Source organism: Ranitomeya variabilis, chromosome 4, assembly GCF_051348905.1.
Source record: "Ranitomeya variabilis isolate aRanVar5 chromosome 4, aRanVar5.hap1, whole genome shotgun sequence".
Lineage (NCBI taxonomy): Eukaryota > Metazoa > Chordata > Amphibia > Anura > Dendrobatidae > Ranitomeya > Ranitomeya variabilis.
Genome location: NC_135235.1, coordinates 231,805,628 through 231,821,416, shown reverse-complemented (window position 1 = coordinate 231,821,416; position 15,789 = coordinate 231,805,628). Strand labels below are relative to the sequence as shown.

Sequence of the window (15,789 nt, the reverse complement as noted above, 5' to 3'; positions counted from 1 at the left end):
TATGTATCTATCATCTACCTATATATCATCTATCTATTATCTCTCTATTATCTATTATCTATCTATTATCTATCTGTCTATTATCTATCTATTATCTATCTATTACCTATCTATTATCTATCTATATCTCAATTATCTATTATCTATCATCTATCTATCTATCTATCTATCTATCTCTCTATTATCTATTATCTATCTAGTATCTATCTATTATCTATCTATTATCTATCTCTCTATTATCTATTATCTATCTATTATCTATCTATGTATTATATATCTATTATCTATCTATTATCTATCTATCTATTATCTATCTAGTATCTATCTATTATCTATCTATGTATTATATATATATTATCTATCTATTATCTATCTATGTATTATATATCTATTATCTATCTATCTATCTATCTATCTATCTATCTATCTATTATCTATCCATCTATCTATTATCTATCTACTATCTATGTATCTATCTATATCAGTATATCTATAGATGTCACTGTGGCCATGTATGTATCTTTATACACCATTATTTCCCCAGATATTCTCTATACTCACTGAATGCCAGGCAGAGCAGCAGGAGACACGGCAGACCCTGAGTTCGACCCATTGCTGAAAGAAAATATCATTATATCATCGATATATCAAGATAAAATTCACAGAATGAAGATGCAAGTACAATCTGTGTACAGCAAATATCCTGCAGTCATGGGGACTGATAATCCAGTACCTATCAGATATTCCGCTTCATTAGATGGTCATAGAACTTTCTATAAAACTCAGTAGTGAGGCCACAATAAAAGCTCATTTCTCGCGCACATACACAGTGGACACACGCATATAATAAGACTCACATACACATAAAACAAGGACATACAAAGTGGTAACACATATGCTCATACTATAACTTTTCGTGACTTAAGAAATGCACAGGAAAAGGTGATTATTTTATTTTTTTTCATTAATTTTTTTTTTTCATTTTTCTTTAATTCATAAGATTTTTTTTTTATTATTATTTTACCCCCAATATCTAATTATATAAATATAAAAGTACATAGATACTGTAAGTATTTGGTAAATAGAAATGTATCTGTATATGGCTGTAAGTTAAAAAAAAAACATAATTTTATTAATTTTAACATAATAAAGGCAGAGAAAATCCTCCTTTACTTAGCAGCGCAGCCTGGGGCTCACTGGTAAAGTTTCTGCCTGCCATGATACAAGCTGTGGGTTTAGATCCTGGGGAAATGGAAATAATGAATTAACTGCGGTTTCTACTGAACACAGGAAAATCTGCGCTGGGCGAAAACAGAAGGGTCACATCAGTGTCCTGAGCGAGGAGCATTGCAGACGGTGTGGCCCCATGGGCCCCTGTGTGGCTGAGCCCGTGGCATGTGCCATGTCCACCTCTACGCCTCCTCCTGCTTTACATCTACACTGTTTCTATGTCCCTTAGTGCAAAACATATAGAGGATCTCTGCTTAATGTAAGTCGTGGCATTGATGGATATATGACTTTGAGTTGATAGGTGCGCGGTCATTAATCCGCTTCCATTGTGATAATTACGCCCCTGGGCTGTGTTGAGTTTACACATAACTTGGCCAAGACGTCCATCCATCAGTGATTTACCAGAAGGACGGGATTCCCGGCATTGTGCTCTGGGCTCACCTTCTGACAATGGAAATATCTCTACATGTAATCTGATTCATGGCGGTATTATTTATTCTTATTCCTGCGCTCCTCCTCACTCCCCTATGCATGCTCGTCTCAGCTATTCCTCCTCACTCCCCTATATGCATGCATGCTCATCTAATCTACTCCTCCTCACTCCCCTATATACATGCATGCTCTTCTCAGCTATTCCTCCTCACTCCCCTATATACATGCATACTCGTCTCATCTATTCCTCCTCACTCCCCTATATACATGCATGCTTGTCTCATCTATTCCACCTCACTGCCCTATATACATGCATGCTGGTCTCATCTACTCCTCACTCCCCTATATACATGCATGCTCGTCTCAGCTATTCCTCCTCACTCCCCTATATACATGCATGCTCGTCTCATCTACTCCTCCTCACTCCCCTATATACATGCATGCTCGTCTCATCTATTCCTCCTCACTCTCCTATATACATGCATGCTGGTCTCATCTACTCCTCCTCACTCCCCTATATACATGCATGCTCGTCTCATGTACTCCTCCTCACTCCCCTATATACATGCATGCTCGTCTCATCTATTCCTCCTCACTCCTCTATATACATGCATGCTCATCTCAGCTATTCCTCCTCACTCCCCTATATACATGCATGCTCGTCTCATCTATTCCTCCTCACTCCCCTATATACATGCATGCTCATCTCTGTTATTCTTCCTCACTCCCCTATATACATGCATGCTCATCTCATCTATTCCTCCTCACTCCCCTATATACATGCATGCTCTCATGCATGCTCTCAGTGGACCAAAGTAGAGCTGGCCAAGATGGAGATGACAGAGCAGAGAGAGGAGAGTCAGCGAGCAGGGGGAGCTCTGGCCTCCACCCAGGTACCTTCAACAGTAAGCCACAAAAAGATCCAGTCTAATGCCTTCCGACAGTTGGGGGAGGCAGAGGAAGACATTGATGGCTTTCTGCAGGACTTTGAGTGGCAGTGTGCCCTTTATCAAGTGAAGCCGGAGGAACAGGTTCAGATTCTGGCCAGCAAGCTGACAGGCCGGGCAGCGGACGCCTATCGCACGGTACCTGATGAGGACTGTATGGACTATGAGCGGATCAAAGAAGTGATCTTGGCCCGGTATGCGCTGACACCAGAGGCATACCGCCAAAAGTTCTGCGGACTTATAAAACGCGTAACTGATACCCACACTGAATGGGCCTGTAAATTACGGCGGTCACTGCTACAGTGGGTACAAGGGAGCCAAGCAACCACTAAGGAGGACGTCCTCCAGCTCTTCTTGTTAGAACGATTCTTTAATGGACTAACCCCCGAGACACAGGAATGGCTTCGGGACAGGCAACCAACGACTCTTGAGGAGGCCGCTCGTCTGGCCTATGAACATCACAATGCCAGGAGGCCTCAGTTGTCCGGATCAAAGATGGTCAATAGGGGTCCGCCCATAGACCTGGAGGGCCCCAAACCACAGAAGATTGTAGGGGGACCAGCTAAAAACCCGGCCTACCACAGTCACCCTGGGGCGCGATGCCACACCTGCCATCAGCTGGGCCACATGCAAAGACAATGTCCCAACCGGACTCAGCATACCCAGTGGCCAAAGGCGGGAACAGCTACCTTCAGCCGGGCCGCTGTACACTGCTATCAAGGCGAAGCTGACCCGGCATTGGGGGCTACGACTAACCAGGGGGTGGAAGAGATGGAGGAAGTGCGGCATGAAGTAGACCCCGTGCAGGCAGCCTGGGCAGATAATCGACAACAGCATCGACAGGTCGTGTGGGCTAATGGGAAACGTATGCAGGGACTAAGAGATTCCGGAGCAACTTTGACCCTTGTGAAGCCTCATCTCGTCCGGGACCAAGAGAAGACGGACCGGACAGTGGCAGTCTGTGTCGCAGGGGGAGCCATACATCGACTGCCCACTGCCAGGATTCACCTGAACTGGGGAGTCGGGGATGGCCTTGTTGATGTCGGCTTGATGGAGGATTTGCCTGCAGACGTCTTGCTGGGAAATGACTTGGGGCCCATGTTGTCTGCCTTCTCGGTTGCCCCTCTGGCTGAGACATATCCTGTGACCACCTGGAGACAAGCTCGAGCTGCGGAGGCGGAATCACACTCAGAGGAGGCCCAGGTAAGACATCCCAGCCCTACACGTATTCCCATAGCCAGACACATTTCTTGGCCACCCCAGCTGAATTTAAGAGGGAGTTACTTGAGGATCCTTCATTGGAGGGATATCGTGGGAAGGCACAGGAGGGGAGAGGTGTACTGGAAGGGGAACAGTTTGTATGGAAGCAGGGACTCCTCTACCGGATCACGGAGCAGCACCACACAGGGACGAGCCCCACTATAAAACGACAGCTGGTAGTTCCCAAAAAGTATAGGCAGGACTTAATGCGAATCTCTCATGACATACCCTTGGCCAGGCACTTCGGCGTCAGTTGCACCAGGCATCATCTGACCCAAAACTTCTTTTGGCCGGGGGTAACCTATGATGTTCGTCAGTACTGCCAGACCTGTGACAGTTGCCAGCGCATTGGCAAGAGGGGAGATCAATGCAAGGCCAAATTACGCCCTCTCCCCATTGTGGAGGAACCCTTTAGCCGAGTAGCGGTCGATCTGATAGGGCCGTTAGCCAAACCCAGTCCATCAGGGAAAAGGTATATATTGACAGTGGTAGATTATGCCACACGGTATCCAGAGGCGGTTGCGTTACCTAACATACTGGCAAAGACGGTGGCGGCTGCCCTGTTCCAGGTTTTCTCACGGGTTGGATTTCCCCGGGAGATTATCTCGGACCAGGGTACCCAGTTTACAGCAGAGGTGACCAACCAACTGTGGAAGTTGTGCAGCGTAAAGTCCATTAGAAGCGCCCCGTACCACCCGCAAACCAATGGGTTGTGTGAACGCTTTAATGGGACGTTACAACAACTCATTGGGACCTTCACCAGGACCTACAGGGACTGGGAGAAATTCTTGCCACACCTCCTGTTTGCCTATCGGGAGGTGCCCCAAGAATCCATGGGGCTCTCCCCGTTCGAACTGGTATACGGGAGGCGGGTAAGGGGACCCCGAGACTTAGTGCTAGAACACTGGGAAGGGGAGGGCATCATAAAAGGGGTGCCTATTGTTCCCTATGTGCTGGAATTCCGGGACCGCCTACAGGAGCTGACCCAGGCTGTACGTGGGAACATGCAGGTGGCCCAGTGGCACCAGCACGTATGGTACGATCGCAGGGCCAGAGAACGCACCTTGGAAATAGGACAGAAGGTCCTGGTGTTAGAGCCCACTAGGCAGAACAAGTTCCAAGCTGCATGGCAGGGGCCCTACCAGGTAGTGGGGAAAATAGCCGACACCACCTATAATGTCGCCGATTGTGACGACCCCAGGGTTATCCGCATGTTGAATATGCTGAAGCCCTACCGGGAGCGCCCTGAAGAGGTAGTGACCATCTGTGCACCTGAAGCAGAGGATTTAGCCGGACTTCCCTTGCCTGATGTCTTAGGGGAAAGGACTCAGTCCAAAACATGGGACCAGGTACACTTGGGTGAAGACCTAGGTCCCCGGGAGAGACAGCAGGTGGAGGCGTTGTTGAGGCAGCGACAGAGGATGTTTTTGGGGAGACCAGGGTACACTCACCTGGCACAACACAAGGTTGAGACCCAGGATCAGACCCCCCTGCGACAGCCCCCCTTCTGCATCCCGGAGTCTGTACGAGAAGGGATGCGACAAGAGATACAAGAGATGTTGCGTTTAGGGGTCATTGAAGAGTCAGATAGTCCCTGGGCATCCCCCGTAGTGTTAGTGCCCAAGAAGGATGGGACTACATGGTTTTGTGTAAACTATCGTAAGCTCAATGAGAAAAGGGTGACGGATGCGTATCCCATGCCGCGTGTGGATGAGTTGTTAGACCGGCTGGCGGGAGCAAAGTATTTGACCACCATCGATCTATGCAAAGGCTACTGGCAGATTCCCCTTAGTCCTGACGCTATTCCCAAGTCGGCATTTGTCACCCCGTTCGGCTTATTCCAGTTTCGAGTTATGCCATTCGGGATGAAGAATGCCCCGGCGACCTTCCAGAGGCTGGCTGACCGGCTTCTGGATGGTCTCCAGGACTATCCTTGTGCCTACCTGGATGACATCGCCATCTACAGCGCGACATGGGAAGAGCATCTAAATCACCTAGAGACAGTGTTGGACAGAATCCACAAGGCCGGAATCACCCTGAACCCAAACAAGTGTCACGTGGGCAAAGCAGAGGTTCAGTATTTAGGGCATTGGGTGGGAAGTGGGAAACAGCGACCAGAACCAGCCAAGATTGAGGCCATAGCTAAATAGCCCACCCCACGCACTAAAACCCAGGTCATGGCGTTTCTAGGGACAGCGGGGTATTACAGGAAATTACCCAATTACAGAAACGTAGCCAAGCCCCTCACTGATCTGACCCGTAAGAACCAACCCCTCCAGGTAACCTGGACCCCAGAGTGTGAAGAAGTCTTCCGCCAGCTAAAGAACGCCCTCACCAATACCCCTGTATTGGCCGCACCCGATCCAACTAAACGTTTCCTTGTTCACACGGATGCTTCTATGTTTGGATTGGGGGCAGCCCAAGTTGAGCCAAGTCGGGCCGGACGGCCAAGAACACCCGGTAGCTTACCTGAGTCGGAAACTGCTGCCCCGTGAAGTAAGCTATGCGGCCATCAAGGAGTGCCTGGCGGTAGTATGGGCACTCAAAAAGTTGCAACCATATCTGTATGGACAACAGTTTTATCTCCTAACGGACCATAATCCCCTAGTCTTGCTTCATCGGGTCTCCGGAGACAACGCCAGATTACTGCGGTGGAGTTTAGCCCTACAACCTCTGGACTTCACCATCCACTACGGACCCGGCAAACAAAACGGTAACGCCGATGGACTAAGTCGACAAACGGAACTTGTACCAACCTCATAAACTTCGGTCATCCCCAAACCGATCCTTTAGGGATCAGACTGTGTATGCCGATCGCGTCGCTGAAAAGGGGAGCCGTGTTATGAAATCCCCCCAGCACCCAGAATATGTTGTGCAGTCATATGTTTGTATAATAGGTTCCATGTGAAATGCATCAGTCCACAGGCTGCGCCCCTGGACAGAGGGGACAAGATATTGTCCTTCTGACCTCCCCCACCTTTGTAATTCCCACAGTAAATATTGGCAGGCTCTGGCCACCTGCGGCTATTGTAATGTATGTCTGGCCTGCCGCTTTTCAATTGGCCTGCCCTCTGTATCTGTGTGATATATATTCTGTGTCCTGTGAGTAACCAGGGTAAACATCGGGTTACTAAGCGCAGGGCCGCGCTTAGTAACCCGATGTTTACCCTGGTTACCAGTGCTAATGTTAAAAAAAACAAACACTACATACTTACATTCCGGTGTCTCTCCCCCAGCGCTGTGCTTTCCTGCACTGACTGTGAGCGCCGGCTGGAAAGCACAGCGGTGACGTCGCCGCAGTAATCTGCTTTACAGCTGGCCGGCGCTGACAGTGCAGGAAAGCACAGCGCCGGGGGACAGACACCGGAATGTAAGTATGTAGTGTTTGTTTTTTTTTACATTAGCACTGGTAAACAGGGTAAACATCGGGTTACTAAGCGCGGCCCTGCGCTTAGTAACCCGATGTTTACCCTGGTTACCAGTGAAGACATCGCTGAATCCGCGTCACACACGCCGATTCAACGATGTCTGCGGGAGATCCAGCGACGAAATAAGGTGCTGGCCTCCTAGCTCCGACCATCAATGGCACAGCAGGATCCTGATCGCTGCTGCGTGTCAAACTCAACGATATCGCTATCCAGGACGCTGCAACGTCACAGATCGCTAGCGATATCGTTCAGTGTGAAGGTACCTTTAAGTGGTGTTACACTGGAAATACGTGGAGAAGCAGTCGGCTTTTATATGCACCCATGTAAACAAGGAATTCCAGCCAGCGTCCTTCATTCAAACTCCAGCCAAAGCAGAGTGGACCTCCTGAACCACAGTGTGGTACTGAAAGAGGTACCCCAGCACGGTAGATCCCGTTACACTCGTCTCATCTATTCCTCCTCACTCCACTATATACGTGCACGCTCGTCTCATCTATTCCTCCTCACTCCTCTATATACATGCATGCTCGTCTCATCTATTCCTCCTCACTCCACTATATACATGCATGCTCGTCTCATCTATTCCTCCTCACTCCCCTATATATATGCATGCTCGTCTAATGTACTCCTCCTCACTCCCCTATATACTTGCATGCTCGTCTAATGTACTCCTCCTCACTCCCCTATATACTTGCATGCTCATCTCAGCTATTCCTCCTCACTCCCCTGTATACATGCATGCTCGTCTCATCTATTCCTCCTCACTCCTCTATATACATGCATGCTCGTCTCATCTATTCCTCCTCACTCCCCTATATACATGCATGCTCGTCTCATCTATTCCACCTCACTCCCCTATATACATGCATGCTCACCTCAGGTATTCCTCCTCACTCCCCTATATACAAGCATGTTCGTCTCAGCTATTCCTCCTCACTCCCCTATATACGTGCATGCTCGTCTCATCTACTACTCCTCACTCCCCTATATACATGAATGCTCGTCTCAGCTATTCCTCCTCACTCCCCTATACACATGCATGCTCGTCTCAGATATTCCTCCTCACTCCCCTATATACATGCATGCTCGTCTCATCTACTCCTCCTCACTCCCCTATAAACATGCATGCTCGTCTCAGCTATTCCTCCTCACTCCCCTATATACATGCATGCTCGTCTCATCTACTCCTCCTCACTCCTCTATAAACATGCATGCTCGTCTCAGCTATTCCTCCTCACTCCCCTATATACATGCATGCTCTTCTCATCTATTCCTCCTCACTCCCCTATATACATGCATGCTCGTCTCAGCTATTCCTCCTCACTCCCCTATATACATGCATGCTCATCTCAGCTATTCATCCTCACTCCCCTATATACATGCATGCTCGTCTCAGCTATTCCTCCTCACTCCCCTATTTACATGCATGCTCGTCTCAGCTATTCCTCCTCACTCCCCTATATACATGCATGCAAGTCTCAGCTATTCCTCCTCACTCCCCTATATACATGCATGGTCGTGTCAGCCATTCCTCCTCACTCCCCTAAATACATGCATGCTCGTCTCAGCTATTCCTCCTTACTCCCCTATAAACATGCAAGTTCGTCTCATCTATTCCTCCTCACTGCCCTATATACATGCATGCTCGTCTTAGCTATTCTTCCTCACTCCCCTATATACATGCATGCTCGTCTCAGCTATTCCTCCTCACTCCCCTATATACATGCATGCTCATCTCAGCTATTCCACCTCACTCCCCTATATACATGCATGCTCGTCTCATCTACTCCTCCTCACTCCCCTATATACATGCAAGCTCGTCTCAGCTATTCCTCCTCACTCCCCTATATACATGCATGCTCGTCTCAGCTATTCCTCCTCACTCCCCTATATACATGCATGCTCGTCTCATCTACTCCTCCTCACTCCCCTATATACATGCAAGCTCGTCTCAGCTATTCCTCCTCACTCCCCTATACACATGCATGCTCGTCTCAGATATTCCTCCTCACTCCCCTATATACATGCAAGCTGTTCTCATCTATTCCTCCTCACTCCCCTATATACATGCATGCTCGTCTCATCTACTCCTCCTCACTCCCCTATATACATGCATGCTCATCTCAGCTATTCCTCCTCACTCCCCTATATACATGCATGCTCGTCTCAGCTATTCCTCCTCACTCCCCTATACACATGCATGCTCGTCTCAGCTATTCCTCCTCACTCCCCTATATACATGCATGCTACTCTCAGCTATTCCTCCTCACTCCCCTATATACATGCATGGTCGTGTCAGCTATTCCTCCTCACTCCCCTATATACATGCATGCTCGTCTCAGCTATTCCTCCTCACTCCCCTATATACATGCATGCTACTCACAGCTATTCCTCCTCACTCCCCTATATACATGCATGCTCGTCTCAGCTATTCCTCCTCACTCCCCTATATACATGCATGCTCATCTCAGCTATTCCTCCTCACTCCCCTATATACATGCATGCTCGTCTCAGCTATTCCTCCTCACTCCCCTATATACATGCATGTTCATCTCATGTATTCATCCTCACTCCCCTATATACATGCATGTTCGTCTTTGCTATTCCTCCTCACTCCCCTATATACATGCATGCTCGTCTCAGCTATTCCTCCTCACTCCCCTATATACATGCATGCTCGTCTCATCTACTCCTCCTCACTCCCCTATATACATGCAAGCTCGTCTCAGCTATTCCTCCTCACTCCCCTATATACATGCATGCTCGTCTCAGATATTCCTCCTCACTCCCCTATATACATGCATGCTCTTCTCATCTATTCCTCCTCACTCCCCTATATACATGCAAGTTCTTCTCAGCTATTCCACTTCACTCCCCTATATACATGCATGCTCATCTCAGGTATTCCTCCTCACTCCCCTATATACATGCATGTTCGTCTCAGCTATTCATCCTCACTCCCCTATATACATGCATGCTCGTCTCATCTACTCCTCCTCACTCCCCTATATATATGAATGCTCGTCTCAGCTATTCCTCCTCACTCCTCTATATACATGCATGCTCGTCTCAGCTATTCCTCCTCACTCCCCTATATACATGCATGCTCGTCTCAGCTACTCCTCCTCACTCCCCTATATACATGCATGCTCGTCTCATCTACTCCTCCTCACTCCCCTATATACATGCATGCTCATCTCAGCTGTTCCTCCTCACTCCCCTATATACATGCAAGTGCAGCGCCCCAGAGTCCTGGTCGTTGCAGTACTGTGGCTCCGCCACTATGGGGAGCTATGGTGCGTCTGATGGCACTGAAGGAGTTCATCTGATCAGGTATCACAGACACCAATACATTTCACAGTCGGGCCTCCGGGGGGAGCTAAGGGTTCTATTCACTAGGCCACTCCCCACCATAGTGGGTAAACTGGGGGTCAGGCAGGAAGTTAGATCAGAAAGCTGACTGGGTTGGAACCAGGCAACACCTTGTGGCAGAGGGTGTTGTAGGGGAAGATACAGTAGGGTCTCTGTCAGGGGTGGGATCCTGACAGAGGCTTGGCAACTTGAACGAACGTAACGGGACCGTGCCTGCTCCGGGTAGCGGCGGTGCCCAAGGAAGGACTAGAAGCGAGATAGATTGTGCTGAGTGAGAAACGAGATCACGCAAAAGGAGAAATACCAGTAGGAGTCGTGCTGTAAGACCGAAGCAACATCCTACTGAGGCGCACTACCGGTGGCCGGAACGCCGAGGGAGTATCATAACATTCAGCTTCAAGCAATACTCCAAACAGCGGCAGGACAGTCAGTCTAAGGCGGGCTGTCTAACTTTAATCACCTATGCAGTCTTGGGGGGCAACTTGTGGAGAGGGGCGACTCTAGGGTCCGGGAAGAGCTCCGAGCCTACCCGTCAAACGGGTGCCGTCCCAACCAGAACAACAGGGAGGGACGGAGGATTAGCAGAACATCATCTAATCGAGTTGTGAGGGAACTTAAGAAACAGACGCAACAGTTGTGGGGACTTTCCGTAAGCACAGCAGGGAAGGACCGCAACACATAGCGCTAGAAGGAAAGCACAGATTTCCACCTGTGAAGAGAACTCTGGAGGTGCCATTGGACCGGCCGGACTTGCGCAGCCTGGTGAACCGTGTTCTGGACTGAGGACCCAGAGATCTTCAGTAAAGAGGTAAAGAGACTGCAACCTGGTGTCCTCGTTATTTACTGCACCGCACCACTACAACCTCACCACCACCATCTACACCCGTCCCATCTTTCACTGTGCGCCCCTCGGCAAGGTCACGGATTGGGCCTAACCACCGTGACAACCCCAGAGCAGAGACTCAGAGGCCCGGTACTGGGTACCCCTCGGCCCTGCGGCAGTGGGGGCGCTACAACTTGGCGTCACGAACAGGATCTACTTAAGCCTGAGGAATCAGGTCATGTGTGCCTTGGAACTGTACTTTATTACAAAGACTGTGCTGTGCCATTTACCGCCAAAATCCGCCGCCATTATAGCGCTGAGGAGAGTGCGGGAGAAGAAAAGGGGCGTGGAGTGGGCGTAGGCAAGCTGAAGAGCGCGAACAACAATGGCCGCCCAGTCTAAATATTTCTGTGTCCTGAGGACGTGTCCATCAACAGCTGAGGTCCGCCTCCTGATCTTGTTTGGAGGGTGGAGACCATGGAGACGGGGCCGCCCACGAAAGAGACCGCGGGAAGAGGACATTGGAGAAGGAGAAAAGATGGCGACACCGAGAACCCCGCGTGGGACTGACCCGATCCAGCCTGAGGCTGCGCCACTCGACATAGCCCCAGACGCGCCAACGTTGCGGGGATTGACCCTCACGGGGCCACCGATGGGCCGACCCCCCTTGCCACCGTCTGAGGAGTGTGTAGCTGCAGCCGAGGCCCGCCGGATAGCACGCCGCTTGGAGGCTGATGCCCGCGTGCTCGTTCGGCTGGGCCAGCCCACGGAGGTCCACTTGTCTCCAGTGTCCCCTGCTCCTCCCAACCCGGCCGCGGCTGAAAGTGCGCTACAGACGCAGGGCCTGAACATCATGCCAGAGGCCGAACACCTGCGGCGCTTGGTGGCTGCATGGCGTGACCGACCACAACCGGCAACCCAGGTGGATCTGACCACCGTTACAGAGGTCCCCTCGTCCCACTGGGGTGTAGTGGTCTCCTTCAACCCCCGACATGGACGCGGGGTTATACAGGAGATCGGGGAGCCGCTACAAGTCCACGTGGACCGGGAGGAGGTGGAGCCCTGCGGAGGAAAATTCCCTCGCGACCTGGAGCCAGGTGATGCTGTGACCTACATCAGGTGGAGGAGAGCAACAGGCGAAGCTGGCTGGATGGCGCGGGGTGTCCAGCGGTGCGTCGCGCTTCAGGCCACCGCTGCAACGTCTGCAGATGGGCCTCCCGCCGAAAAGGCAACGGAACCTGACCCTGCGGAGCAGCGGGGAACGCGGACCTACCATGTACCTTGGGGGCGTGCAGGATCCTCGGTGAAAAGAACATCCCGGCGAGGGATCCTGTCGTTGTTGGGGCGGGACCCGATCCTTGAACCAGCAGGATGACCCGTTGGTCTGGTGAGGCCCGGGAGGAGACCACCTTCTTCCCCGAAGAACGAGTAAGCATGACTGCTTTAAATATGTAAATAGTTCTTTGACTGTTTGTTCGTTTCCTGTTTTGCTGCTAGACCCGTCCAGGGTTAACTCTTAAGGGGATCCTTCTGTTGACCCGGGATCCCTATTGTTTTGTTTTTGTTTGTTTTTCCAAAGTTTTTGCACAAGTTTTTAGTTGAAAAGAACTGCTGAAATCATGAACAGTGCATGATGCGAACTTTTTGTACATAGTTTGCACCTTATTAAAGGTGCTCCCTACTGGTTTTACTTAAAGAAGGACTCTTTGTGAAGATACCACACTGGAACCTTTGCTGAGTATGGACTGGTAGCTTGAGAAGAAGCGCTACCTCATAGAGACTTGGTCCTCTCTTAAAGGGGATGTTCATTTGTCGCACTTAAACGATGATATTGCTTTAAGACAGGTAGCAATAATGTTTTGACGAAAGAAAGTGATGATAATGTTTACATGAGTAAGTTATATGTATTCAACTAGTTAATTGTGAAGAAATGCTGATGATGTTCTCTGAAAAGAAAAAGTGAAAGATAGCAGAAGGATGCAGTGGGCCCATAGGGATAGACGTGGTGTCCAGCATGCATGTTAGTGAGAAAGATAATGAGAAGGTTTGATGTTATACAAAGAAAATGGTTGATAACGTTGATAGATAATTAGGATAGAAGGTAAACCCTGAGTCCTCATAGGAGTCATGTAGAGATGGCTCAGTGCTCTTAAACTGAAAGTAATGTTATGATCTATACTGTGTATAGTAGTGGAAAAGGCAGTAGGCCCGGGCTGAACGGGGCGGTCCTGCATAGAAAGGAGAGGCAGTAGGTCTGGTGCCGTTAGGACAGGCGGTCCTGCAGATTTAAAGAAGGAGAATGGAAAAGTTAAATTACCTTATAATGTGATTATAGGAAGGTCTTTAGTGGATTTAGAGTGTATGTCCTTAAAGGCAATGCTAAATTATTGTTCAACAATTTTGCACTTACTAGAATACCCGGTTGGGTAAGAAAAGTTATTTATAGCATGTTGCTATGATATTTAACCACGTTTGTAACGTTCAAGTGTCCTTACCTCCCATAAAGGGAAGCCTGTTCAAGTATACTTATTGTTATTGCACTCAACAAAACTGTATGTCTTTTTGCTAACTTGTATTGTTGTTTTCTTCCCAGTCCCGGAGTACTGTGTTTAACCAGGGGGGAGTGCAGCGCCCCAGAGTCCTGGTCGTTGCAGTACTGTGGCTCCGCCACTATGGGGAGCTATGGTGCGTCTGATGGCACTGAAGGAGTTCATCTGATCAGGTATCACAGACACCAATACATTTCACAGTCGGGCCTCCGGGGGGAGCTAAGGGTTCTATTCACTAGGCCACTCCCCACCATAGTGGGTAAACTGGGGGTCAGGCAGGAAGTTAGATCAGAAAGCTGACTGGGTTGGAACCAGGCAACACCTTGTGGCAGAGGGTGTTGTAGGGGAAGATACAGTAGGGTCTCTGTCAGGGGTGGGATCCTGACAGAGGCTTGGCAACTTGAACGAACGTAACGGGACCGTGCCTGCTCCGGGTAGCGGCGGTGCCCAAGGAAGGACTAGAAGCGAGATAGATTGTTCTGAGTGAGAAACGAGATCACGCAAAAGGAGAAATACCAGTAGGAGTCGTGCTGTAAGACCGAAGCAATATCCTACTGAGGCGCACTACCGGTGGCCGGAACGCCGAGGGAGTATCATAACATTCAGCTTCAAGCAATACTTCAAAAAGCGGCAGGACAGTCAGTCTAAGGCGGGCTGTCTAACTTTAATCACCTATGCAGTCTTGGGGGGCAACTTGTGGAGAGGGGCGACTCTAGGGTCCCGGAAGAGCTCCGAGCCTACCCGTCAAACGGGTGCCGTCCCAACCAGAACAACAGGGAGGGACGGAGGATTAGCAGAACATCATCTAATCGAGTTGTGAGGGAACTTAAGAAACAGACACAACAGTTGTGGGGACTTTCCGTAAGCACAGCAGGGAAGGACCGCAACACATAGCGCTAGAAGGAAGGCACAGATTTCCACCTGTGAAGAGAACTCTGGAGGTGCCATTGGACCGGCCGGACTTGCGCAGCCCGGTGAACCGTGTTCTGGACTGAGGACCCAGAGATCTTCAGTAAAGAGGTAAAGAGACTGCAACCTGGTGTCCTCGTTATTTACTGCACCGCACCACTACAACCTCACCACCACCATCTACACCCGTCCCATCTTTCACTGTGCGCCCCTCGGCAGGGTCACGGATCGGGCTTAACCACCGTGACAACCCCAGAGCAGAGACTCAGAGGCCCGGTACCGGGTACCCCTCGGCCCTGCGGCAGTGGGGGCGCTACACATGCTCATCTCATCTACTCCTCCTCACTCCCCAATATACATGCAAGCTCGTCTCAGCTATTCCTCCTCACTCCCCTATATACATGCATGCTCGACTCATCTACTCCTCCTCACTCCCCTATATACATGCATGCTCGTCTCAGCTATTCCTCCTCACTCCCCTATATACATGCATGTTCGTCTCATCTACTCCTCCTCAATCCCCTATATACATGCAAGCTCGTCTCAGCTATTCCTCCTCACTCCCCTATATACATGCATGCTCGTCTCAGCTATTCCTCCTCACTCCCCTATATACATACATGCTCATCTCAGCTATTCCTCCTCACTCCCCTATATACATGCATGCTCGTCTCAGCTATTCCCCCTCACTCCCCTATATACATGCATGCTCGTCTCATCTACTCCTCCTCACTCCCCTATATACATGCAAGCTCATCTCAGCTATTCCTCCTCACTCCCCTATATACATGCATGCTCGTCTCAGATATTCCTCCTCACTCCCCTATATACATGCATGC

General features: G+C 49.7%; 1 protein-coding gene across 1 annotated transcript in view; it reads right to left on the bottom strand.

Moving 5' to 3' along the window:
* LOC143770525 (IgGFc-binding protein-like) overlaps nucleotides 1-15,789 on the bottom strand; it is a 64,559-nt gene that overhangs the window by 22,575 nt on the left and 26,195 nt on the right. Inside the window, exon 2 of the mRNA XM_077260208.1 lies at nucleotides 562-615. Within this exon, the coding sequence (XP_077116323.1) occupies nucleotides 562-615 (54 nt within the window). The remainder of the gene's footprint in view (nucleotides 1-561; nucleotides 616-15,789) is intronic.